The following is a 27,278-nucleotide window of genomic DNA, read 5'->3' on the forward strand; positions in this document are numbered from 1 at the left end:
AATAAAAAAATACTTGTAACCCACCAAAACAACAAACTGGAATATCATTTAATAATACTAAAGTAACTAACTGAACAAAGGAACCTCATGCTCCAGAGGCAGCAAATTGAACAAATAATATAACAAATCATTCACCTAAATTTCATACACTACCAAGACAAAAAAAGAAGCACATATCACGTTGATACAATAACCTAAACATAATGACAACGAGTTTCTGAGCTTTGTGATAACCAATATGCAGGATACAGATCTCCGATATCGAACAAACCAATGCACACACATTTACCACTTCTAATCCTTTGACAACGCATTGGGAGCAAGGAACTTATACAGAGAAGATGGCGCAGAATTTCTCAGCTGCTGCAGTTCCTGCTGCATCGAGGGTTGCACCTGCTGAGTCAGGTGTGGCTGTTTCTGACCCTGTTGTATCTGGAGCTGCTGCAATTGTTGAGCTGTTAACAACGCGTTTGCCGCATGATTGTTGGGGTAATATTGCTGGTTTGCGCCATAGGACGCGGGGATATTCATTTTAGCTCCACCGTTTAAAATTGTTTGACCTGTCAGCATTCTCAGATGCTGGATCTCTTCCTTCAGTGCATCATTCAAAGCTGGTTTAAACAGTAAAGGAACATCAGATTTTAAGCTATTAGTGCTTCGTTTGAACAGAAGTTAATGAAGGGGAGTGAGAAAAAGAAAACCAGATGAATGAAAATGAAATTATATTAGATTTTCCTTGCATGAATTACAGGTAAAACAAATCAGAATAGCAAATAATAGATGCGGGAGTCATAAAATAATATGTGAATTAGTTTCCAGTGTTCTCTTCAATTTTCTTTTGAATGAACACATAAAACATGTTTTCCACAATGGAATCAAAGATGATATCGTCACTTAAATGAAGCTGAACTGCTTAAGGAAATCTGTATATGCAAATTTTACACCCACTTCTCTAATTCTATTATTGTTCAGGACACGAGGAAATATCATGGTGATGCAGAAATTTTGTGTTAAATTTAGGAAAATAGCAATAATAAATATTAAGCTATATTAAAAATACATCATGTTAGTTTCATAAAAAAGTACGAAAAAAATCCACCTAATGTAATAAGAAAAATATCCTTTCATGAAAATGTCAAGTCTTATTCGAGGAATTCAATGGAATTTAAAATGCTGCTCTAATCCTCGCATCATTCAAGAGAATCAAAGAATAACTAAATGATCCTAATCTCTACTTGTTTTTAGAAATGGCAGCAAATGGCACTAGTTAATCCACTTAATGATCAATTAAGGGCACTGGTATAACTTCAAGTCAAGCATCAGTTAACATTATTCTAGTTAATTATTTTGGTATTCCCCATAAACTATATACCAGGAAGTAAACAGAAAAAAATGAATGAAAGTTCCTGGCAACAAAGCAGTCTCACCATCTTGCAAGTGTACTTGTTGTTCTGATGTTTGCAACTGAAGTTTGAGTTCACCGTTCTCAGCGGTAAGACCATTTGTATCTCTCTGTTGGTTAAAAAGAAAAGGATAAAGTCCACATAAAGCTGTCTCAATATTGGTTAAATGTGGCTTAAATGTAGCTCAAAGGCTAAAAGCTATGGAAGTAGTTGAGAGAGAAGAATGCTACAAGAAGAATCTTCATTTTACCAGATTTCTGCTTTCATCATTTACATTTCATTTTATTCAACTAAGTCTACTTTACTTTCCTCTAAGGACCCTGAGATGCATTATACTTGTAAGCCTTTTGGAAGATATGCATGAGTTTCTCTAGTTCTTTTGTCTACGATGGATGGAGGGCAAGTGTTGTTTGGAAACCATCCAACAATAATAATTAATATTCATTACAAGTAAAGGTTTAAAAGAACCTGCAACAAGGTCAACTGTGCAGACAAGGAAGTTGCTTCTGTTTGCAAGGTCTGGACTTTCCTTTCAAGCTCCCCTATATACCTCATTTTCCGTTCCTTTGACCTTGCCGCAGACTGCCTATTTGCCCAAATCCTGTTCAAGATATGCAACATACATATGAGAAATAAAAAAAACTTAACAGCTGACTCTCTCTCTCTCTACAAAAATCTAAACAGGAAAAAAATGTTCAGATAATTTTTTTTAGTAAAATCACCAATAGAATAAAAGACGGATTATGTAACATCGCATTCTCATTCTACGAATTACAGTCTGAAAAAGGAAACATGAATGCCAAGCAATAGAGAGTTAATAAGATAATGATAAAGATAAGAAATTGAGAGTCATGTTTTGCTAAGACCAATCAGGAGCACATATCCCAGAAACTACGGAAATACATAGTTTGTGATTTTAAGACTCTGTCCAAAACAAAATTCAAGCAAGCCCACTCACATTGAGGAATCTACAAAAATTTTAAGGTAGCACGCCAAATAAAAACTTAAAAGAAGTGCTGCACGAAAAGTAAAAAAGAGCTTTCTAACACTCACTAAAAAAATAATTAGGAGACAACTCAAGATTTGGATCTTGACAAAATGCAGTAATTCCGCGCTTCTTCACTCTAAAGATATTATAAAAGCGACAAAATATAAAATAATGTTCAACTAGTGGGCATAAGTGTGAAATTACTATGCATTTGAAACATCTAGCTGTTATTGTAAACTACAAATAGAGTAGAAAATCATCACAATGCCCCGATTAGTCAAGCCATAGTTATTAATCAATCAATGGGTTGGTAAATACAAAAAGAAACCAAAAGAACTAACTTGGTTTTAAAGTCTTAACAATGTGTTATTATTGAAAATATTACCTCTTAGCACGCTTTGGATCGATAAGAGCAAGTTCAGCAAGCTTCGCAGCAGACAGTGCTTTCTTGGATTCAGCTGAAGTTAGATCTTCCAAACCGGACATTAGCATATCAGATTTGATAGTAGCCGATCCATCCATGGACTGGCTATGCTGATGCCTAATTCTTGGCTTATCATTTAAACCAGTAGCCATGATATCGGCTGACATGCTGCCTGATGATGCCAGAGCAAGACGAACATGTGACTCGGTTACTATAGATGCAGAAGCTTCACCGACTTGGTATTCAGAAGTCACCGAAGGTGAATTGAAATTATCCATACCGAGATATATGGAGAGCAGGTCCTCCTCCGTATCATCAGAAAAAGATGGTCCATCAAATCCACCCACGACCCCAAGATCACTATCAAAGCTTATATCATCTGGGAGGGTGAGAATCTCTGAGTGAGCCCGTCGGTGCCCCAATTTCTTAGGTGGGTTGTCAAGCATCCGGCTTATATCATGACTAAAACGGCTAGAATCAGGTAGTGACCCGTGACCAAAATGACCATCTGGTCCAAAAGGAGGTAACTTTGAAGATCCTGGTACCTCTGACTTCACATTATAAAGACTACCAGATGGTGAGAAAGCAGAGTACCTCCCCGAAGGTGGTAGTAAGCTTTCACTACTGTGGTGAGACTTGTCCTTATCCATCACCAAAAATATTTCAAAAAGCTCCAAAACACAATGCTTTAACTCCCAAAGGCTCCTTAAAAACGAGGAAATCGTCCAATCAAATCCCAAACGAAGTAAAACCCTATTAAATAGACAGCTTAAAATTTCAACAAACAAGATCACCTTTCTCTGGTGAACCTGCCAAATGGGTGTCAGACATGAACCCTAAAAATCCTCTCTCCAGACTCAATGTTAAAGATTCAATTCGAATCTTCGTACATCTCCATTAACGGAGAAAATCAATTCATTGAAGATAATATCTCATGGTGAGTTTTTTATTTAAGAAAAAATTGAAAGTGGAAATTTATGTACATGCAATTTAAGTGTAACAAGAGTTCTTAACTGATATTTTATAAGTGCATCCGCATCCGTTCTCATTAATCTATATTAATAACTCTTCATCTCCTCAAAAATTATGGAATCCACGAGCCACATATTCATTACATTAACACTTTCTCATTATTAATACACACCCACATTCATTTAATATCAACTTTCATTATTTATGGGTCTCACTGTCCACTTAGTCATTTTTTTATTTTTAATTATTTCAATATCTTTCTAATATTTTTAAAATTTTACAACAAATATTACTAAAAATAAATAGTATTATTAGCGACGGTTTTTAAAGATGAGTTGCTTTGATCATATTCCAGAGTAGTATGCTTCAAATGTTGCTCCATGGAGTATCATAAGGTTTACATCCAGTAAAGCCTGTATCAGAGAGTAATTCCAGAGTATATTTTCATTGATTTAAGCATATACCTGTCTTAGAACGAGCAAATTCGATCCTTAAGAAATATTTGAGTGGACCAAGGTCTTTAATGGAAAGATGCTGATGGAGATAGTTTTTAAGGCAGTGATGCAATCAATGTCATTCCCTGTAATGACTATATCATCAACATAGAGTTAAAGCATTGTAATTGAATCACCTTGTCTCTTGGTGAACAAGGAATGATCATGAAGGGACTGTTTGAGTCTATTTTGAGACATTACTTGACAAAATTTGGAATTCCATTGTCTTGGTGTTTGCTTCAAAACTCATATAATGATTTAATGAGTTTGCAAGCATGGTTTGCACGTTCTTTGGCAAAGCCTCGAGGGATTGACACACACACATATATTCATGTAAATCACCTTGTAAAAATGTATTTGTCCCATCCATGTGATGTAAAGACCAGTTCTTAACTGCTGCAATGGCCAACATACATCGAACAATAACTATTTTAGCAACTGGGGAGAAGGTATCATGATAATCAATACGATATTGTTGGGTATATCCTTTGGCAATGAGGCAGGCTTTGTATCGGTCAATGCTTCCATCTGCTTTGTGTTTTATTTTGTATACACATTTGCAACCAATAGGTTTCTTGCCAGGTGGTAAAGGAACAATCATCTATGTTTGATTGGCCTCCAAGGCTGCATCCAATGCCTCACATCATTTTGGATCAAATGTGGCTTCCTTAAATGATTTAGGTTCTTAGAATTCAGATATGGATGCAAGGAATGATTGATATGATGGTGAGAGATTGTGGTAGGAAAAGGATTGAAAAATGTTGTATTGTTTCGAAGAAATACATATGGCTTGGCTCGAACATCAAATTTATGTAAAGGCTTGAGGTTGGATGCATAGCATAAATTCCCAAAAACTTTTAGATGGCTATATGTGGGAGGTTTGTTGAAGAGAACCTCAAATGATGTTTTGTTAGACAGTAAGAAAGTGGGAGTGCGATTAATCAAATATGCTGCATGAAGAACACATTCACCCCAATATGAATCTGGAATATAGGCTTGAAACTCGAGTGCCCGAGCTATGTTTAGAATGTGCCTGTGCTTTCGCTCAACTAGGCGGTTTTGTTGGGGTGTGTAGGGACATGAGCTTTGATGGATAATGCCTATGGAAGCAAAATAGAGTCGACATTCAGCGTTGAAAAATTCAGTGGCATTGTCGGTTTGAATGGTTTCCACATTTTTGTGGAAGTGGTTTGAAATGTAGGTAAAGAATTGTTTCAACAACTGTAATGTATCAGATTTAAAAAAAAAAACCCATGTACATCTCAAGAAGTCATCAACCACATTGAGGAAATACCTTGCACCATCATGAGTAGGATGTCGATAGGGGCCCCAAATGTCAATGTGTCATAGATGAAATGGATAAGGTGAAGAATGTTTATCTGCTGTGGGAAAAGAACTTCGAGTTTGTTTTGAAATGGGGCATATTGACAGTGACTCGTGAGTGATTTGTGCTTGATGAAGGGTAGGAATTGCAATCTAGACAGAGACAGATGACCAAATATTTTATTCCATACATCAATACCATTGTCTTTAATATCAAAAAATGTACATGAATGCAATGAAGTGGACAAAACAGTATTGTTGTTGTTATAATTGGTATTGTGGGATATTACAGATTCTACGGAAGATGAAGTATTGGCAAGATAGTAAAGATCACGCTTTTGTCTACCAATCGCCATGATCCTCCCAGTCAAAAGATCTTGAAAGAAACAAAAAAGTGGGTAGAAAATAGCACGACAATTGTGGTCTTTGGTGAACTGGGATATTGATAAGAGATTGAAATAAAAATCATGAACGTGTAGTACGCGACGTAGGACACGGGATGGTGATATACGAACAGAACCACTAGAATGAATTCAAGTGGTGTTATCATTTGGAAGCCCAACTGAACCAAGAGTGGTTGCACATGGTTGCGAGTCGTGCAGTCGACTTGAGGTCCCTGTAATGTGAGCATTTGCACCATTATCCAAGACTCATTCATCAGTATTTGAAATTGACATTAGGCTTGTGAAGTTACCTACAAGATTTGTGGTGGCTTCATTCATTGGCGAAGAATCACCAAGAAGTTTCAGAATCTGGCGGTACCAAGCATCCGTAAATGTATGAGGCGTCACATGAGTAGGTTTTGATTCATCAATTGACCCAGAATCAACAAGATTGTTGAAACTATTATTTTCACAAGTCTTGGGGTACTTCTGATTGAATTTCAAGGGCTTGTGCTGAGGAGATTTCTTATGTAATTTATGGCCTGGAGGGTAACCAATCAACCGAAAACAATTTTCCGTATACAGAACTTAAGTTTAACAAGAGTTCTTAACTACTATTGTACAGCTATTATACAGCTGTCATATTGACTAACTAACTCTATCATTATTCATATAGCTCAAGCTACATATCTAAGACTCAAACAACAAAGAGGACAAAGGGACGGAAAAAGGAACGCGTAAAAACCATACAATTCACAACTCAAATGAAGAATACAAATATACATACGTATACATATAAAACAACAGAGAAAAAAGTGAGATGAAACAAGAAAGTATGAAATAGATCAGCGGGAAAATGGGATTACAAATCCCAAAAACAACATGCACGCAGATGAATTCATGTAGCTGAAATTTATTAGATGTCCGAAGATCTGCAAAGACACAATGCAAATGTTTTTCACAGGGTTGGACACATTAGGAGGCTTCGAAATGACGGCGGATCAATTTTCATCGTCATTATTATTGATACTCACGGGAAATTTAGGGTCCGATCCACGCAAGCGTCACTAATTCAGACGTGGGCTTTGAAACTACCCTGAGCCTGAAATCACAAATAAGATCGTTAGGAGGGGGCCAGGAGGGTGTCCTGGCGTAGCCCCTCCGACGCTCAAGTCAGTGACTGAGGATATATGGGGGGAGCAGCTAAGGGTGCTGCTGAAAACAATATACTGAATGAAAAATCATACGCTCAAACCTGGTATTTATAGGAGAATACATGGGCTTGACATGGGCCCTTCACCTGTGGGCTACCTGTGGGCCTTAGATATGGGCCGAGGGTTTGGGCCAGATCTTGATGGTCTCATCCATGGGGTATCAATTATTAAATCCATGCATAGGTGTACTTTAATTCCCGATTGGATAAGGATAATAATCGAAAATTAATTGTTTTTATAAGGATACGGATGATGATCGAAAATTAATTGTTTTATAATAATAATAAATAATATTTTTAATATAAAAATTAATATATTTTAATAATCTAAATAAAAGATGTCTTTAACGAATTTTTTTGTGATATTTTCATTTAGTGGATACGATTTTTATAAAATAGGAGATCCTTGAAATAACTACATTTAGCGTTTTGCTATCACATTTAAGTACAAAAAAAATACAACACTCAATTACAAAATCACTCCATTTTTTAATAAAAATATATTTTAATAAACTTATAAATTATCCATAAATAAATTATCTTATCCACTTACTATAAAAAAAATATCTTACCAAATTTCTAAATTATTTACTTTATTTTAAAATATTTAATTTATTATATCACTCCTAAGTTAAAAAAAATATAAAAAAAATTGTTAATTTAAATTTAAATATAATAAAAATGGTAACATTTAAATAATTATTTCAACAGTATAAAAGGGCAATAGTAAATTCTTTTTAGAAAAGCTTTAAAAAATAGAATAAATTAAATTTTATGAAGGTAATGGGCTTAAACTTCCATATTGCGAGCCCCTGATTTTATATCAATGGGCTGGAAAATTTATATAGTGTACACAATGGTACTGTTTTGGGCCTCCAATTAAATTTTATAGCTCTGTATTTGACCCAACAAAATATCACTCGTACAGCCCAATTATACACACACGATCCAAATTTGGAAAACCCTTTCGCAAATTATAGGAAAGTAATAAAATATCATGTCTTCCATAAAAAAAAATTTAAAAAAAAAATTGTGATAAATTATACAATGTTATATGCACTATATAGATGCTAAATAATGTATAACGAAAATTATTTATTAATATACGAGAAAAATTAGATGTTTTAAAGATTGCCGAGCGCTTATTCGTCGCACCGCCTCCGACGATCTTAGAATATACGATGAATGTGGCTTCATTTTTAAATTTATTTATAAGGAAAAATATATAAATTTGAGATTGAAAGGATGGAACATGGGACAACACTATACAATCATATGGTTCCTACGAAAACCCACACTCCACTATTATAAAAAGTCCAGTTGGACCCACTTTTCTAGCACACACTCATTTGCATGCCCTATTGATCGGAATATTACAGGAAATTACATTGTACTCCTCGGATTGTCAAATAAATATCATTTCACACCTTTTCACGCAAATATTATAATTGGGGGGAGAAAAGTAATTTATTAGTTTGAAATTAACTTAATTCTTTTTTTAAAAAAAAAGAAAAGAAAAGAAAAGAAAAAGATGAGGATAAAATCAGAACGAACCACTGAACCAGTATGTATAAGCTTAGATTTGTATATATCTATGGAAGATCCTTCTAGTCGTGTTCAATGGTCCGAAGTGTGTTGGAAAGTCGAATTAGTTAAGTAAATAAATTGTAAGATTTTATCGATATATAATTTTATGAGTAGGTCTCTTGTGAGACGGTCTCACGAATCTTTATCTGTGAGACGGGTTAATCCTACCGATATTCACAATAAAAAATAATACTCTTAGCATAAAAAGTAATATTCAAATAAGAGATCCATCTCACAAAATACAATCTGTGAGACCGTCTCACACAAGTTTTTGTCTAATTTTATTACATGTATCCATTGAGAATAATTTTCTATTTTTTCTTTAATTTGAAAGAAGACGTATAAAACTTCATAATCTTATTATATTGTTGACCAAAGACCATGTTTTATATATATTATGTACACACACACAAATGGAAGGGCAAGGAATTGTCTTATTCAATGTGATTTTCGTGATATCATGGAATCGGAAGATTCGATCCTGGGTGTGGGGGCAGTGTCCACACCCAGGATCAAGGGTTGAGATAATCCTATCATGAGAAAAAAAAAATTAAAAAAAATAAAAAATTAGACCAGAAAAAATTCTGGCCTTTGGATCTACCCTTGCAGGCAGTGCTTGTAAGGGTAGGGTGAAATAATCCCATGGAATCTATATTTCGTAGGATTGAATAATTATAAAATATTAAATTAATATTTTATGGAATTATTATGTGCGTATATTGTAGATATGCTTTCGTTAATTTATGGGAGATTATATATATTAAAATTGGAAAATAATGTGCATGCTACACATAATATTATTTTGTTTGGAAGTTTTATCTATATCCTAAATTTTTTTATAAAATATTATATTAAATAATATTCATGTGTTATATTAAGGAGACCTAAAATCGGAGTCACGCATAAAAACCGCCCGACCCAAGGGAAAAAAGAAGCAAAGGTGGGTGAACTGGTGTGGAAACGATATCAACATGAACAAGGGAGAATCGGAGCAACGTGGGGTGACCCTCGATGATCTGAAGAACAAGATGGCGAATTTCGCCAAAGAAAGAGATTGGGATCAGTTTCATAGCCCGAGAAATCTGCTTCTGGCCCTGGTTTGAGCCTCATTCTGGACTTTTTTCACGCCATTAAAATTTTCCGAATCTTGCTTTCAATCTCGTGTCTGGAGAAAAATTGTCTCTTTTCAAGTTTTTATGATTGGGATGTTGTTTCTTCTCCTCCTCAACGTGGTCGGTGACGGGTACACCAGGTTGGGAAGGGTGGTGGTGGTTCGTATTTGTTCTTGGTTGAATGGTAGCTAGCAGAAAATAATTAACATGCTGATGCACTCGTCTTTCTTTCTGTTCTTTAATTTGTTAACACCATTACCATGCAAAAAAGAGACATTAGGTTTCTTGGTCTTCTCATTTTCACGGTCTTCGCTTTCCCATTTAATTCTGCTATTGTTCACTTCTGATTCTTGATAATCATTCTCTAAGTTTACTGTTTATCCCTTGTGAAAATCCCATTGAAATATTGAATAAATTGTTTTTCTTTTTTCTATATCAATTCTTTCAACAAGCATATATTTTTTCCTATGTTCTAAAGCGTATATGGTTTAATATCTATATATAGTTCTTTTTTTTTATGGAGATATAGCTTTTAATATAGTTAGGGTCTTAGTCGAGAATTGAGACGGACCAGGATACAGCTAGCTTAATAATTTTTGGATAGAATTTGCAATTTTTCAAAATTGTACTTCAAATTTGTTCGTGGGTCCTTCTGTAGAGAACAAAAGTGTTGTGATAGACTAAACGGCTCTAATGGACACACTTTAATATTTATTGGAATCTGTTTCTTTCATAAATTCTTGTATTGGGAATTCTTAGAGAAGAAGAAGTATAAAGTTAGTTGCTTGGTTTCCCATAAAAAAAGACAGGCCTTTTTTCTGAAAAATTCCCTGAAAGTTCTTCCCCCCCCCCCCACCCCCGCTCTCTTTTTTTGAAAAGTTTAACCATTTTTGTTTTGACAATAAATGTTTAGCTGTTGATACAACATTAATCAGCTCAATTGTTCAAAGACATCGTGTGTAAAATGAAAAACCAGAAAATCCCTTTATTTTCAACAGCTTTCTCAGTACCTAAAACTGGCTCAGGATTGATTTTTATGTTTCTCACAATATCATTATAGCACTACTGTCAGAAAACACTGTCTGAAGCAACATCAGAACTGCCACCAACAATGATATGTTTCTACTTAGCTACACTTAATATATCCGAAAGTGTGACTCAAAAACTAAAGTCATCGAAAAGTGCAGTGGCTTTGGCACTCCTACACACAATTATCATCATCTCGTGTCTTTTAGTTAAATGCTATATTCTTGCGTGCCTTGTTTTTTCTAGTGCATAATATAATACATGGACTTGGGAGAAGTGAGAATAATGATGCCTTAAATTGCTGCTCTACTTAGATTAAAATACATTTTTTAACCCAGTGCTGGGGACTCAAATTTCAAAGAATTTTTGGCGTCAGCCATTTTTTCGACTTTTCACTGCTGATCTCTTAAGCATGTTCTACCAAGTAAGCAAGTTGGCTATCGGCTTAGGCCTAGTTTTCTCTAATTATCTGTTTGATCTATAATTTAAAGTGTTTGTAACAGTTTTACGTGCATCAATCAGGTGGGGGAAGTGGGAGAATTGTCTGAGATATTTCAGTGGAAAGGTGAGGTCCCAAGAGGGCTGCCAGATTGGCAAGAAAAAGAGAAGCAACATTTGGGTGAGGAGCTTTCTGATGTTTTGCTCTATCTTGTTAGATTATCAGATATTTGTGGCATTGATCTTGGTAAAGCTGCACTCAGAAAGTTGGAACTAAATGAATTGAAGTACCCAATTCAAATCTCCAAAGGATCTTCCCAAAAACACAACCAAATTCATTGCAACAATGAGAATCAAGATCTTGTTGCATCTAATCATCATCACCATGATGGTGGTGTTTGATGAATGAATCTTTTATTTTCAGTATTATTATCATCTTCCATCATATTATCGTTATTATTGCTTCTTCTTTCTTCCTTTGTGTTTGTCAGAAGGAGTACAATCTATATTTGTGATATATTGATTTGAGTGACTCTATGAACTGTCATTTTGGGGTCTATTGAACCTTTTTTCGCAGCTTTTATTCCATCTTTAATTGTCGATTTTGTTCCTTTTGAAACTTACATTACACCGTGGATCGTGTTGTGGTACATGTAGAAAGTGGTCATTGAGTATTACTCCATGCTCCATGCCTAGTTGCCGACATGGCCACGCCAACTGAAAGTTCTCCTTCATATGGGAATGGGACCGATTTATTTTTATTTTTATTTTATATACAATCTATTGATATCTAAATCTTATAAGCATCCACTAGTGTAATTTGTACCCAAAACCATATGGATCTTGGGTCTTTCCTATCTATGCGTCAATATCTGTTCAAAAGAATTTAAAAATCATTGATAATGAATGTTTAGTGCGAATCTTGCCGAAAAACGATTTAGATAGTTAAACATTAAAGATTTTTAACGTTGCTTTTGACAAAGAAAGATTGGCTAGCTGTTGTAATGATGCATCAATGTTATCATCAAACAAATAATTATTAATTACATAGGACCCACTAATCGTTCTAAAATTTCAGAATTAGTCTACACTTGTTTTTTCCGCAAACCAAGGACAAGACAATTTCTCCTGTCTTATTGACTATTGTTTTGTGCAGCTTCATATACATACATACTGATATATATATATATATATATATGTGTGTGTGTGTGTGTGTGTGTCTGAATCATATGCAAAATACTAACCAGCCGAAGATTTTGAATATGATTCTAAGTTAATGAACGTCGTTCTCTGAGTTTTTTGATGTTGTCCCCACTATAGTAATCTAGTTTGGGTTGAAAGATAATGAAATTTCACTCATATTTTTAGTGCCCAAGTAAATGGTCACCAGCTTTTGAGCTACGGTATTCTCGAACACAATTATTATTATTATTATTATTTCTCGTTTTCCCATGTCATATATAATGCATGCTTATACAAGAATATACCTATTTAAAAATTATGATATTCTTTAAATATTACATTATCAGACTGATCATCATCATTGTATTTACAATCAGAGATTATCACATAATTTTTCTAGAGTACTGAGTATGATATTATTCTAGACTACAAAGATATAAGATAATTGTATGCACTATTGAGTAGACCAAAAACTTGATTATCTCAAGCAAAGAAAATACAAATAAACAACAAAATTTACCTAAATATATTAGGAAAACTACTCGCAATCAGCGAGACTTTAGTCGTGACCTCAACCTCAATTATTGAGCCAAGACCAAGATCATCAAATAGTTAAAATAGCAAAAAAAATTGTTATCACTTGCACCAATCGACCTGATCATGACAAGCTTTAGCTGGTCCAGACTTTTCTTCGTCTGCGCACTTGACGTGTACCCAATATAAATTAACGTATTCCATAAAAAAAAAAACATATAATTACCTCCCAAGAACTGGGCTTTGCTTGCTGCAGACAAACTAACAGCTAGCTCGAACATGCGATGGACAAAAAATATCAACAGATAATCGTACAACAGAAATATTGTCGAAATAAAATGAAACTAGCTAGGTATATATAATATATCCAAATTAGATTTAATGTCGTCATGTCGGCCATTTGATCTCATTTGGTTGTAAGATATTATATAGAAAGACGTGCAGTTTTGACATGCATGCATGCTGCGCATCTGCAGAAAGGCCCGACAAGGTAACAAATTCTCCTGATACCCAAAATGCTTATTTCCCACTCAGATATTGCTGAGTTTTTTGGACTTTAATATAAGATATTTTACATATATTTAATTAATTCCTTCATTGTTACAAGTTAAATCGGTGTATATATATATCTGAGTAAAATACAGATACTAGGAATTCTCGGAAGAGTAAAGAGAGCTTTTGCTTTTCTTTTTTTTCATTGAACCTTTTTTATTAATTGATTATTTGAAGAGAAAATATCAATTCTCGATGCATATATATTAATTCTAGAGTTAAAAACTAAGCCTAATAAATCACTTAATTTGACCAATATCTAGAACTTGTCTCCTAATCTATCACGGACTCTTAGATAAATTCTTGACTAATTAAAATACAAATTATTTGTCCATTATTGTAGTATACGAGGAAAATATTTTTATTCAAATAGAGATAATTTGTAATCTATTAAATGTATTTCTCTTTCTTTCCTTTTTCTTTTCACCAGGTGTACAATCGAATAAATAATTCATATTGTTCTTTTTGAATCGGGCAAATATAAATTAGTTAAGCTGAAAGTACAGATTATATTTGAAAATTGAAAACAAATTAATAATACCTTTACATATTGTCTCATTTTTACTCTAAATGATCGTCACTTTCATTATAGAGAAATCTTTATAAAAAATATATCAATAAAAATTACATAAAATTAAATATTCTCAATCATTCATTGCAGTACGCATATTTCGAGATTCATGAAATATCTTTCTTTTTTAAGAATTGTGATTTTGACGGAATTTACAACTTTTACATGTATATAGATTGTCGGTAAGATTAGTATGATATTTGTGCTTTTTTTTTCTTATACATTTCTCGTGGAACTGCTTTCATTTAACTTGAATAATATGAAACGTCACATAAAAAGGTTTGAATTCTTCTTCAAATCGAGTCAATCTGTTGCTCCTTCAAAATTGGTATATTGTTCGTCAACCATGTTCATCTATATATTCACTTAACAGACGTGCATGCATAAATACGAGGAAATGTAGACAACATTCAAAAGTAAGCAATGAAGGGAGGAATTGATATATTTTTTAAAATGTGAATCGATAGATATTCAATCATGGAATTCATAAAATTATTTCGTACTAATACATAGTAATGATCCAATAATAATGAATGGATAGCGTAGAAAGTACCAACAGAGTGTCACGAAAGATGAGGATGGAGACAACTGCGTTACCATATATTTTTACAAAGACTTTTTCACCGGTCGATATGTTTTTTTGCTTTAAATTCCAAGTGGTCCATTCCACGTAGCCACCAATCATATAGTACACTTGCAAGTGCACAAAAGCTTTCAATAAATCCTAGTACAAATGTCACACGTTCAAAATTTATATATTTATTAAATCCCAATGGGAATCATACACTTTAGAATGTGTACACAACAAAATTACATATTTTCAGAAAATAAATTAACATAGTAAAATTCATATGTTATCCCTTGATTCTACTTTTTTGATATAAGATATTTACATAGAAAAAGTAGGTAATCTAACCAACGAATATTTAATATCAGAATAAAGAGTTTTTTTCCACTTGTGAATTATCGAAAATATACAATTATTTGATGTGAAAATTAAATAAGAATCTTAAACCTTAATATTTTATAAAAGTTGTACAAATATCATAGAGTGAGTCTTATGTGAGACCGTCTCACGGATCATAATCTGTGAGACGGGTCAATCATATCCATATTCACAATAAAAAGTAATACTCTTAACATAAAAAGTAGTACTTTTTCATGGGTGACCCAAATAAGAGATCCGTCTCACAAACACGATCCGTGAGACCATCTCACACAAGTTTTTGTCAATATTATATACACCAACTGGAAATATGAGTCAAAATATGCTGATGATATCTCATAGATCGATCAAATTGACGATCGGACAAAACAGTTAGAAAGAAAACTTAATTTACTATAAGTCTCATTTCAGATCGACTAGACTAGTTCGGATGTTATATACGCTAACTGGACGCTGCAAAATCGAACTGAATGACACAATTACAGCAACTGACAGTATCTTATTAGTATAGATAATGTCTGAACTAGTCTAGCAGAACTGAAATATAGCTCGTAATAATTTGAGTTTTCTTTCTAACTATTTTGTACGTTGGTCATTTTGATAACTGGTCTATGAGATATCATCAAAACAATCAAACTCGGGGGTTTGATGCAAAAAAAACTCTAAGAGTAATAGGTCAAAAAGATCATTCACTTTGCTATCATTTATAATAACAAATTTTATATTTAAAATCAATCAACATAGTTTATGAAAATTAAAAAGTAGAACTCACAAGTCACCATAAGTTGTTTCACATGTACTCTTCTACAGATTCAGCTCAGACTCATTTCTTCCGTCGCAAAAATATAGTCGGCTACAATGCAAAACTGCTACATTCAAAAATCTCGAAAGCTCATTTTTGGGTCTTGAGGTTTCTTCCCACCACGTCCTCTGCTGCCACGATATCCACGTCGCCCTCTTCCCCTACTCCGTCCCCTGTGTCTCCCATACCCCGAAAACGACTTCCCATGCTTCATCTCCACCAGTGAATGCAACAACTCATCGCAAAGAATGCATCCAACGTGCAAAGTAGTTCCATCCTTTAAAGGGGTCGTCTTCTTATTGAAGTCTACCTCTATGATAGTTGAGTCGCACTCAGGACACTGATCTTCAGTTGTAGAGATCCTATGAGCGCCTTCAGGAAGGGAAACAAGGCACTTGCACATATTGCAATAAAGCCTCCATTTGGGAGCGCTGACTGGATCCAGCACCATTGTGCCGTCACATTCTGGGCAAGCACAGACGCCTTGGGATATCATGGAATGCTGGCATGTGGGATGTGGGCAGAGGAAACATGGCATGCCAGCTCCCTTCCCCAATGTAACAGCACTACTTGTTTTACTTTCACCGAATATTTTTTCGATGCCTTCAAATGGCGGATTGTTGAAACAGTAAGGGCAGAAAGGGAAGGATTTACCGTCTGGACCGGGCATCGAGAAGATCAAAAGCTCGAAATTATCTAGAGGGCAGGTTAGTTCCTTGTATAGCTGGAAGAAAAGAGAAACAGGTATGTAGCAAGCGCAACTAAGCTAATAAAAGGAACAGTAAAAAATGACATCAAAGCCAGACAGTCAACGTAGTAAGGAATCCAACATTAGCATCTCTTTATAAATACTCGCGGTCTGATATCTCCAAAACGCAATATGCCAGTTAAAGTACGAAAACAGTTTACCAATTCATTTACCAGATCGAAACCATGTATACAAATGTAGTTGAAAGAACCTCAGGACAATTGAATATAACCATCAAGCGAAACTGACAGACAAAGAAACTAATCGCTATAAAATTGAGATCACATCTATGTTCAAGGTCACGATATTTTATATTTTTTGCATATTACAGACTTGTAACAAAATAATGCCCAACAGGGGTTCGTTTCTAAGAGGGTTAAAGTCACTGAACACAAAAATTAACCCAAAAACCAAGGTTGTGAATAGGTATACTAGAAGAATGAAAAAGACCCGATGCAGTTACTCCAACCTCAGGGGAAAAAATACTGAACATTCAAATTCCATGAGATACTTGTGGTTACCTTGATTGTACCCTTTTGAGGAGTGTAATAAATTTCCTCACATGTGGCACAGTATAGCCGTGATGGCTGGCTTGATATGTGCTTCATATATCTCAAACATTTGCCACATTTACTAAGAACACGCCCAGATTCTGAGAGAGGAGAAAATTCCGCTTCAAATAGCGCATCCATGTTTTCAATCTATACTGGAGCAAGAAGCATCAACTTATAAAGAATACAAGCTATCTGTATGGAAAAAGTCTACAAGCTATCTGTATGGAAAAACGACAATTCAAACTTGTCCCATCAACTGAAATAATTTCTAGCACAGAATACAAATTAGAAGAAAAGGATAAAATGCAAAAAAGTTAGAATGCCTCGCAATGGAAAGCTAACTCAATATAATCTTCATCACCTGCTTGACAAAGTAAATAAACTTCCTTTTGAATTGCTCTATCACATGCTCTACAACTATAGAATGGTCCGCCTGACCTTTGGCCACAAGGCTGATCTGGTGCTCAATGAAACTTCGGATGTCAGGCAAACAGAGATCTGGATCTATACATTGGTAGCCTCTTATTAAGCTGATACCTAAAACAGTAGGATACAATCTTCTACCTGCTTGTACCTGTAATTCGAATACAATGGCACATTAATTCTAACAAGTCGACAACTTTAAAATACATATTCCACCTTTACTCAAGTTCAGTAGTGAATTTAAATTTATATAAGCAATAACCTGTACATAATTGCGTTCACAAATGTTGTTGATATGGACAGGAATGGATGCATCTGTCCCTATGCCATTTTTTTCCATCAACGATATAAGTTCACTTTCACTAAGGTAATCTGGTGGTTGCGTGCTTCCCTGAAAGTCCAGAAAGTTTATAGATAGAAGGGAAGAAACCTAGTATTGCGCTTTAGTATATCTCATCACATCACATGGATTGAGCACATTGGTTTTATCACCACAAAAAGCTGAATTGTTGTGATTCACATATATAGTCACCAAAACAATAATTTTGGTGTAATTACTAACCAAAGATTCACTGGCCAATTTTTCTGAAGGCTAAATTAAGCACTCAATCAATACCAAGAATAAGTTGTCTGCCTTTCACCAACTTCATTTCGAGAGTCCAGCATAAATAGTTAAGGACATTGAATTATTAAAGAAAATAAAGACCTGTTATGTTACAGGATCACAAAAAGTTCACAAAGAAAAATAAGGAATAATAGGATCATCTACCACTCTTAGCACAAAATAAGAAAGGGAAAAAAGGAGAATAATGTACATCTTAACCGACAAATCAACTAAAATGTTTTGTTCTTCCAATACCTCGTCGATTTCAATTCTCGAAATGCGAATAGTCTCCTCTTCAGAAAACTGAGGAATATTTATCTCACTTACTGCCAACCAGGGCATAATAGATGTGAATCCTTGAGCTATGACATGCTGCCCAACACAATGGAATGATTCTCCACCAGCTTCAAATTGAACTTTTACCCTGGAGGAAATTAAAATTATGGATAGTATATCTGCACGCATAAATATTGATAACTAACCGTAAATAAAAAAAAATTATATTGTTCCATGAAGAGTCCCAATACATATAAAAAATAGCAACAAATGAATGAAAAAACCGGTTATATATAAAGCACAGGCATCTGAGACAGGTTTTATTAGTTTAGTTCCTTTTTTGATAATCTGTGTTCTTTGATGATGAATAATGTAAAACATTAAAAAATGTTAACTAAAGCAGAACATACGATACAATATGGTATGTTAAAACCCATAAAGTTTCACCATCCTCAGTCATGAAGAAAAAACGTGAATGAATTTTTTTCTCCGACAATGTAAGCACAAAAAATTAACTTCAGGACAAACAACCTCAAAATGCTTCTGACCCTCTAGTCTGTAGAGCTACCATATGATGTAATTCATGCCTCAATATAATATGCAGATGCCAAGCCACATGCACAATAGTATCAGCATGCTAACATATTTTATGAAAATCGCTTGATAATAACTTTCCTGATTCACAAATATCCACAAACATCAATGCATACGGATATTGCAGAACACGGGGTCTACTTAGCTCACTTCAAAATCATAATAAACTGAAAAATTATATCCTTCTGTAAAGTAGAAATTTTCCGTACAAGTCAGGAAGACAACGAAATATCTTAAAAATAAAATGGATTTTCTATATAATGACACTTGAGAAAGACAAGGAAAAGAATAAATTTATTTTTTTAAGAATGAAACAAATATGAGAAACATAAAAAGCATTCATGGAAGACAGTACTCACAAATGTAAAATGTTAAAAAAATAAAGAATTTTACCTTGTGTATTTGCAATCGGGAGAAAGAGATCCAAGAAAATGTTGACAGATGTACTGGTAGAGCTTCCATGCATCATGCCCCAACATATCCTCAGTAGCTGAAGCCATTGGAGTAATTGGGGGATGATCACCTGCATCAGTTCCTGAACGTGGTTTGTGATAACCCTCAGAGAGAAGATGCTGCACGTAACCACCCCATACTGGATTCTGAACTAGTGCCCCAAGAGTGCCCTTGTAATCAAATGAAGACGGATATGCAGTGCTCTCTGTACGGGGATAGCTAAAGCAGCACCAAATAGAGAATGAAAATTAACATTCATAGCAATTATGATCAAATCAACAAGAGACCCAACGAAATATCACATATATCATCATCACTATGCATGATCTCAAGCTGTAACACCAAGAGAAGGGGGGAATTTTCCATAAAGCTCACATTATTTTTATGAAAATGCATTTATACAGCAATGGAATGGCACAAGTACTCATTCGAGTGACAGTGTAAACTGTTGAATTATTTGTGCCACAAAATTCTAAATAAAATTGAACTAAGGTGTTCGAAAATCTGGGTAATATGCAGTATGGAGTATAACTACTTTCAGTCAATTTCTGTACTAAAATTCCATGGTACTGTAGATTTCTTTAAGAATGAGAAAGATGAAAGGTTCCAACCTACAGGTAAGGTTACTTAATGTGTGGTCTAGCAATCAGCAAGCATGTAATTTTATTAATGGTATGTGATTTTATCTAATACACGACGTTGCTAGAATAACACAAAATAGTAAGAGGAAAACTGATGAGAAGGGGAAAACCTGATAAAACCTTGTGTATATAATCGCTCTGCCAATTGCATAGCCAGGTGAGGTCCAAAGCCCAAAGCACTTGAAGCAACCTAGAGTTGGTCAAAATTGCCATAATTAACGTTTGTATTCCCTCCCATTCATAATGTCCTCCCGCACTAAAAAATTCAAGCAGGCAGCAGAAAAAATTAGTTGCTAAGAGAATAATTTAATTTTCCATTTTTCTTTAACAGTTTAAACAAAAGTTGAGGAAATTTCACAAAAAATGGGTGAAAGGCACTAATTAATCAGTCTGACAGACAGTAATGGCAAATCATTCGGATCACAAGAAAGGTCAGGAAACATCCACTTAGCATGGTCTCACCTTCAGAAGGTTCACCGTGTTTAGACCAGTTGGACGACCTTTTGACTCCTGTTTTTCTGATATATCAGTAACTTTCAATATTCCGTCTTCTTTTACAAAGTTCTGGAACATCATAGTAATCTGTGAACAGAAATATAATTTCAGGATTCGCTGATGATATGAAATAGAATGGATGGTCGGACTTAAAGATAGAGGACCTCACATCTGAGTCAAATAACCTGTGGCGCTCCCATTCTAATTTGAGTTCGTAGCCTTTGTGTATTATGTGAGGATGCAACGCCCAAAATTTTTCTGGCTTAAACGTAGTAATTTGTAGGTGTCGTTGCACACAAAATCCAAGAGTCGGAGTTTGGCACGGTCCATAACTGCAGATACGATCTATAAAATTACTTTAAGTTGCAAAATAAATGGCCAAGAAAAATTAGGCTTCAAGAGAAATAGCTGCTGCTGAAAAAGGACATTAGTAAGTATATGAGAAGGATAAAATCAGAATGATCAATAGAAATCACCAAACATGGCCCCGAGTTGAACTAATACAAAACAGTAAACTGAGCGATTAACAAGTTTCTAACATGATCGATATATTCTATACATATTGTATTAAACTAATTACAGAATGTAGAATTTATTCATAAGAGAACTTAGTCAAGACAATTTTCTTAGAATTGATTGCCAATAACACAAGATTTAAAAAAAACAAACAAACAAACACAAACACAAACACACACATGATTTGAGCAAAAATAACTGAGATGGATAACAAAAAAGCGATTCCACTGGAAAATTGAGAGAATTGCATAAAGAATGATATAGCAACAACGTTGCTGTGGTTTTAAACACAATTGTCATTGATGAATTAGGCTATCAAGCAAAAAGAAAAAGAAAAAAAAATCAGCAGATATTCTCACACAGCCATAGAGACTAAAAGATTCTACTGGGAAAAAATGGCTAGACACGGAGAAAGACTGACGAGATAACTCTTGAATCAAGGTTTCCATATTTCCCATTGAAGTAGCTTGTCTGAAATCTTGTGAAGGCGACACCAACTTTCAAATCTATCTCTTGACGGGCATCCACAGCCAATGCCTCATTCTTGTTAGGTTCGACGAGGCTATCCATGGCTTTATGAATATCCTTCTCAGTGACAGATGAGAACCGAGCACGATAAACTTTTTTGCCATCTTTCAAGTGGAATCCAGTGCACTCAATGACTGAAACCAAATGAATATAAGAGCAAGAAATGGCCATTTTTACAGAAAAGGCAGCTTCAAAACATAGTAGTAGACTATAAGCTGTGGCATTGAAACAAAAATACCTTCAAAACATATATTTTCACCTTCACGATCACAATCCAACCACAACACTAGATGTCCACAACCACGAGCTTCTTGGCTTAAATGCCTACAAATGTGAGCCTTTCTCCAGAAGCATGTTAACAATGTGAAATGTCTACTTCAAAAACAAAAGGAAGAAAAAACTAAATAGTATATTATTATATAATTAAGAGTAGAATTGGACAGTTGTAAGAACAAGAATAATGCGCCACTATGTCTTAGTGGAACTGAGATGTCTTTTAGGGGGGAAAATACAAAAAGACCAAATAAAATGATTGAGTGGAAATAATTAGTCATAAAGAACCAGGAGTAAATGGCATTGCGATTGTATTCATAATATGTTGAAGAATTTATACATCAAGCTTTACATGTTCGATTTATGACATTCTTCTACCCTATTTTTAATCTCGTTCTTGCACATGCTTCTGTACTTTCTGCTGCGATAATTGAGGCCTTGGGTTATGATGGCATCATAGATAAGACTCCTACCATGACTCAATATAAATCTCTCTTTCATTCTGTCACTTGATATGTGATGAAAGCTCATGCAGGTAACAACTTTCATTTCTCTACATGTTTGTCTACATGTGTAGAGCTGTACACAAATTAATCATCTATCAAATTTGTGCACATCTATCAAATTGCTGAATGTATTGTATATATGCAGCATATAACAGCAGTAGAGCATGTGCTTTAATACAGTTCTTAAAATGGAGGAGAATGCTAGTTTTGATTTTAAGAAGTCAGTTAATCAGAGCACGTGAAGTCATATTACTTGAAAATAATCACTTTAGTTCCCTCAACTCTCTCCCTAAGAAGTCTGTAGATGCCTTTCTAACACAAACTTTAAATTCAAAGGTGCTTTGCATACAGTCAACTGGTACGGGACAAAATATTACCAACAAGTGGAAGGGATTTGTAAGTGGGACTACTTGAGTAATGTGTCTAAAGAAGCAAATGGTGAGTTTAGTTTTCTTAATGTGCTTCACAATTTTTTAATAGATTATGCATCACATCTTAATGCTACCAAAGACGCGTGTTTCAAGTCTTAGTGAAATACAAGAAAAAGATGTGGGCATGTAGCACAATGAAATATTTACCTTTGGGTTAGATTCTGTCTTAGCAATTGAGGCGTCGAAGAGATCCAGAGGATTTGTAGCATTCCAATCTTGATATCGAGCTGGAAAATCTACACTAAATGTCCAACAAAAAAATCTCAATAAACATCATTTTTTTGGAACTCATGCAACTCAAGTATTAGAAGAGACGATATCTTAATTTTAGATAAAAGTCTTGTACAAGGACAGAAATCCAACTTTCACTGGAGAAACTGTCTCGTTAAATCCAAAAACTTCCAAGATAGGAGGAACTAGTACAGCTCTCACAATGGAGGGTTCACTCGAAGAGGTGGAGAGTGTTCACATCCTTACAAATAAGATCCACACTATAAATATTCATAAAATTCACCTAGCTAGAGCTCGAATTTTTCCATGTAAATCAAAAGTTTACACTGCTATATTTGCATTATACTATTCATGCAGAAATGCTACATGTATGGGACCATCATACAACTTGATACAGGAGAAAGGGTGGAAAGTAAGTTTGTAAAAAGACCATGGACATCAATCTCCAACGTCCATAAAGTGAAACTTATGGACACAATGGACATCTGAAGAAATTCGACATAAATTAGCATATGAATGATCGAGAAAACATTTACATTTGAACAAACTTGAGTAAGCATTCCTGTTTCAAACAAAGCAAGGACTTTTACACTACAACTCTCCACTTTATTCTCATGCACGTGTATAATTATTGTCGCTATGAAATATAAAGAATGTAATCATTCACAAAGTGAAGATCTAGAGACGCATTTTGAGTTATTGATCACTAAATTTTTCTTTGTCAATGATTAGTCAACAAAGGGTCGATTTTGTTCTTTGAGAGGCGCACTCCTGAGTAGGACTAGACCCTAGAGTTTGGCATCTCTCAGTGCATGATCATTAGTTAGGAGACACCAGCACACATGAACAGGACTAGCCCCAAGAGTTGGATGTCACTTGATTAATGAGCATTAGTTTGGAGACAAAAACACATGAGTAAGAAAGCATTAGATTTCAACTGCTCTTTCAAGCTGAGAAAATATTGCAGTAGTAGTTCTATACTTCTATATAATTTATTCTTGAATTTTATGGGAATCTTAAGGGATACATACTGAGTGCAATACCTTACAGCAATCTATGGCAGAAAATTAGATGTGATATTAAAAATAAATTCCCCAAAAGTGAACCTCAGGAAGTCATACAATTTGGGCTGGATGTATAGTTACTGGTCAATTAAGGTTTCGATATATTCAATCTGTAGACCTAACCGGAGATACAGCTGAACGTGTTCTTTCTAAATAAAGAATACACAAAAAGCGGATTTCAAATTTCATTTATTTTTAATCATTTACAGCAAGATAATGCGTCAATGCTGATAATTTAGTGTGAATCTGAACGGTTCAAGGAGATCATTTTTGCACAAGTGAAACAAATTGAAAGAGAACTTGTTGAAGATCGTTGGGTAATATATAGGCACCCACCCACACTATTCAATGACATCATCATGTCAGATAGCAAAAAAATTCAGAAAGATACACTCTTTAGGAAAATTTTAACCTGAAAACATGGCCAATCACTGACGTCACTTTATAATGCACGGGAAATCCCAAAAACATCCCATCAAACTCATGCACCTCGGTACTCCCCCTTCGGTTGGAGTCCATCTGCAATAAAATGAACCTTTTCAATTCAAGTAAACAGATCTTGATTATATAATCAACCGAATAACAGTACTAAATAAAATCCAATTCCAAGTAAAGCCAGAATCGTTCAGATATCAAAACATATATTTCAGTCATCACTCAATTAAGCCAATCAAACCTGCAAAAGGTCACTTTACCAAGCGAAACAAAAAACTTTAGATGCATATACATGTGACAAAACCAGAGAAAGCCATAATCTTTAATATTTTATTTTTCATATCACCACCTCCAGAGCAAATACAAAACAGGTAGCTATTAAACTGGCTCGATGAATTCCATTAAATTTGTAAAAAATATGACGACATACACGGCCACCGGAAAGTACTGAAGCGATCGAGAGAGCAATGCTCGGCTTCTCTGCCACCTGAATTCATGAAATGTAAAATGTCAGACTTCCAAAACAAGCCGCGAATTGAGTAAAAAGCAAGAGTTTTCTTGCAAATCTGTTACCATTAGAACTTTAGGTGCCATAACTGAAGCTCCAGGATGGATTCTTGTGAACCAGCTGATTGAATCGGAGTCCTCTAGCTAGGGATATTTGGAATGCAACTGTATACTCGAGACGGATGGCCCGTGGACCTGATATTGGATCGGTTATGGCTGATCCGACCCGAATATTAACCAACGAATGATTTTTGACTCATCTAATTTAATTTAATTTAAGTAACTGTTCATTTTTCACTCATCACTTCCAAACAAATAAATGGACTTGATCTTATAGATTTGAAATCTCTTGAATCTATGAATCTTAAATATATTAAAATATATTTTTGTAGTTTTAAAGAAGTAAGACTATAAATTTCAAATCTATTTTTTGCATTATACATAGTATTTCATATTAATTAAAATTTATTTCAAATTCGCTAAATAATTGAGGTATTTGAAATACATTCTATTTTTGTGTAACTGGTGTAAATGACTAAGATATAGATTTAAGATTTTATTTATTGTTTTGTTATTAACAATTTCAGTATAATCGAAATCTATGAATTTTAAATTCATCTTCCAAAAACAGCCTAAATAATCTTAATTTATGGAAAATTGATAAAAATATAGCAACTTTAACTTGTTTCCGAATTATGCGTCAGGTTTCTGTGTATCTCCTAGACTATTCTATGTTATACATTAAGGCATAGTTTGGTACATGGGATAAGAGAGAGATTGATAAATAATCCTCCTTATCCCATGTTTGGTACTTTTTTAAAAAGCTCATGATAATATCATGGGCCCTTGATAAATAATTTTTAATCAAATGATAAAATACACTACAAATGACTTAATTACCCTCAATTTATAATGATTTTTTTATAAATCTATGCTAGTACGTAGAAATTAAAATCAAATAAATATTTTATTTATTTTTATATATTATATAATATGATAACTATATAAATGATTTCGAGATAATTATATTAAATCTCAATAAAATTATTATTATCACTCGATTAACCTTAAAAATTGATATTTGACTTGACTCAAAAAATCAAGAGCTCAATTATCATATTATGTAATATATAAAATTAGGTAAAAATAAATAAATCATGCAAGTACTATCGGCACATGTACAGATAAAAAATATGAACTCAAGCAACAATTTTGAAATTATAAAATTTATTATGATAAGGTTAATTTTGTAATTACAATCTAATATATAAATTTAATTACTCTTATTAAAATCATACCAAACATTAAATATAATATCCTACATCTTATTTATCCTTAACTTATCCTTATATTATATATCATATGTTTATCCTATCATGTGTACCAAACTATGCCTAAGTATTTCTCCTTCAATGAGTATATATGTAAATTTTCATAAAAATGTGAGAGACTCACATGATCAAAAAATATTGGGATAGAAAGATAAATACTCTCGATGTAGCATAGACTAACTTCATCATATTTCGTTTTCATACACATGGTTTTGATATCATTTATTCACGATTGAAATGTGAAAATTTCAAGAGTGACATGATACAAATTGTGTTTATTATCAACTCATGTAGTCCAATATGACGCATTTGGTTTGTTTGGTAGGATAGAAATGAAATAAAATAAAATAATTAATTAGTAAATTATGCTCTTATTTGATCATATACCAAAACAATGCCTAACATTATTATTGATCATAATCAGTTTGCATGAAGAAACAAAAATTATTAAGAAACAAAAATGTTTGAAAATACCAATTCCAAACATGTCAAATGAATGAATCGATTACTTGCACGAGGCGCCAATATATGTGTGTGTGTGTATAAAAGATAGGTATATATTTAATCGTCCACTGATGCATGGCGACGTGAAATGTCCTCCATTGGCATTTGGCACGGCTGATGGCATAGAAATACGCGGCGGTTTGTGCGTGTTGGGTGTTGCCACCGTCTTTCATACGTGTCCATGAGCCCCAGCGGGCCAAACTCCACATATCCT

General features: G+C 34.1%; 3 protein-coding genes across 7 annotated transcripts; 1 reads left to right on the forward strand and 2 right to left on the reverse strand.

The window, feature by feature from the left end:
* Positions 1–25: 25 nt before the first annotated feature.
* LOC140829430 (probable transcription factor PosF21) lies at positions 26–6,942 on the reverse strand. Of its 2 annotated transcripts, XM_073192660.1 has the most exons (5): positions 6,674–6,942; positions 2,777–3,662; positions 1,872–2,004; positions 1,428–1,512; positions 26–611 (listed from the first exon to the last, which is right to left on the reverse strand). In XM_073192660.1, the coding sequence occupies exons 2-5, from the start codon at positions 3,463–3,465 to the stop codon at positions 295–297; spliced, it is 1,224 nt and encodes a 407-aa protein (XP_073048761.1). In that variant the 5' UTR covers positions 3,466–3,662; positions 6,674–6,942; the 3' UTR covers positions 26–294. The 2 variants fall into 2 exon arrangements, with proteins under 2 accessions (XP_073048761.1, XP_073048760.1); XM_073192659.1 differs by lacking the exon at positions 6,674–6,942 and having other exon boundaries at positions 2,777–3,777.
* Positions 6,943–9,694: 2,752 nt separating this feature from the next.
* Positions 9,695–11,963, forward strand: LOC140829986 (uncharacterized). The gene is made up of 2 exons (XM_073193266.1): positions 9,695–9,884; positions 11,448–11,963. The coding sequence occupies exons 1-2, from the start codon at positions 9,759–9,761 to the stop codon at positions 11,763–11,765; spliced, it is 444 nt and encodes a 147-aa protein (XP_073049367.1). The 5' UTR covers positions 9,695–9,758; the 3' UTR covers positions 11,766–11,963.
* Positions 11,964–15,824: 3,861 nt separating this feature from the next.
* LOC140829431 (DNA topoisomerase 3-beta) lies at positions 15,825–25,444 on the reverse strand. Of its 4 annotated transcripts, XM_073192661.1 has the most exons (15): positions 25,296–25,444; positions 25,153–25,209; positions 24,700–24,806; positions 23,140–23,233; positions 22,021–22,120; positions 21,676–21,916; positions 20,908–21,070; positions 20,706–20,825; positions 20,354–20,433; positions 19,543–19,821; positions 18,535–18,703; positions 17,938–18,066; positions 17,614–17,826; positions 17,220–17,399; positions 15,825–16,674 (listed from the first exon to the last, which is right to left on the reverse strand). In XM_073192661.1, the coding sequence occupies exons 1-15, from the start codon at positions 25,314–25,316 to the stop codon at positions 16,024–16,026; spliced, it is 2,604 nt and encodes an 867-aa protein (XP_073048762.1). In that variant the 5' UTR covers positions 25,317–25,444; the 3' UTR covers positions 15,825–16,023. The 4 variants fall into 4 exon arrangements, with proteins under 4 accessions (XP_073048762.1, XP_073048765.1, XP_073048763.1 ...); XM_073192664.1 differs by lacking the exons at positions 25,153–25,209; positions 25,296–25,444 and having other exon boundaries at positions 22,021–22,106; positions 23,140–23,228; XM_073192662.1 differs by lacking the exons at positions 25,153–25,209; positions 25,296–25,444 and having other exon boundaries at positions 23,140–23,228.
* Between the last annotated feature and the right edge of the window lie 1,834 nt (positions 25,445–27,278).

This window comes from Primulina eburnea, chromosome 4 (genome assembly GCF_022965805.1).
Source record: "Primulina eburnea isolate SZY01 chromosome 4, ASM2296580v1, whole genome shotgun sequence".
Taxonomy (NCBI): Eukaryota; Viridiplantae; Streptophyta; class Magnoliopsida; order Lamiales; family Gesneriaceae; genus Primulina; species Primulina eburnea.

Coding starts and splice junctions, on each gene's coding strand:
- LOC140829431 (XM_073192661.1), bottom strand. CDS start 25,316: ATGGCACCTAAAGTTCTAATG. Junction 22,121..23,139: donor AGACAGAATCTAACCCAAAG/GTAAATATTTCA, acceptor TTCTGGAGAAAG/GCTCACATTTGTAGGCATTT. Junction 20,826..20,907: donor ACAGGTTATTTGACTCAGAT/GTGAGGTCCTCT, acceptor TTCTGTTCACAG/ATTACTATGATGTTCCAGAA.
- LOC140829986 (XM_073193266.1), top strand. CDS start 9,759: ATGAACAAGGGAGAATCGGAGCAACGTGGGGTGACCCTCGATGATCTG. Junction 9,885..11,447: donor GAAATCTGCTTCTGGCCCTG/GTTTGAGCCTCA, acceptor TGCATCAATCAG/GTGGGGGAAGTGGGAGAATT.
- LOC140829430 (XM_073192660.1), bottom strand. CDS start 3,465: ATGGATAAGGACAAGTCTCACCACAGTAGTGAAAGCTTACTACCACCT. Junction 2,005..2,776: donor GATCCAAAGCGTGCTAAGAG/GTAATATTTTCA, acceptor TATCTTGAACAG/GATTTGGGCAAATAGGCAGT. Junction 1,513..1,871: donor CACAGTTGACCTTGTTGCAG/GTTCTTTTAAAC, acceptor TTTAACCAACAG/AGAGATACAAATGGTCTTAC.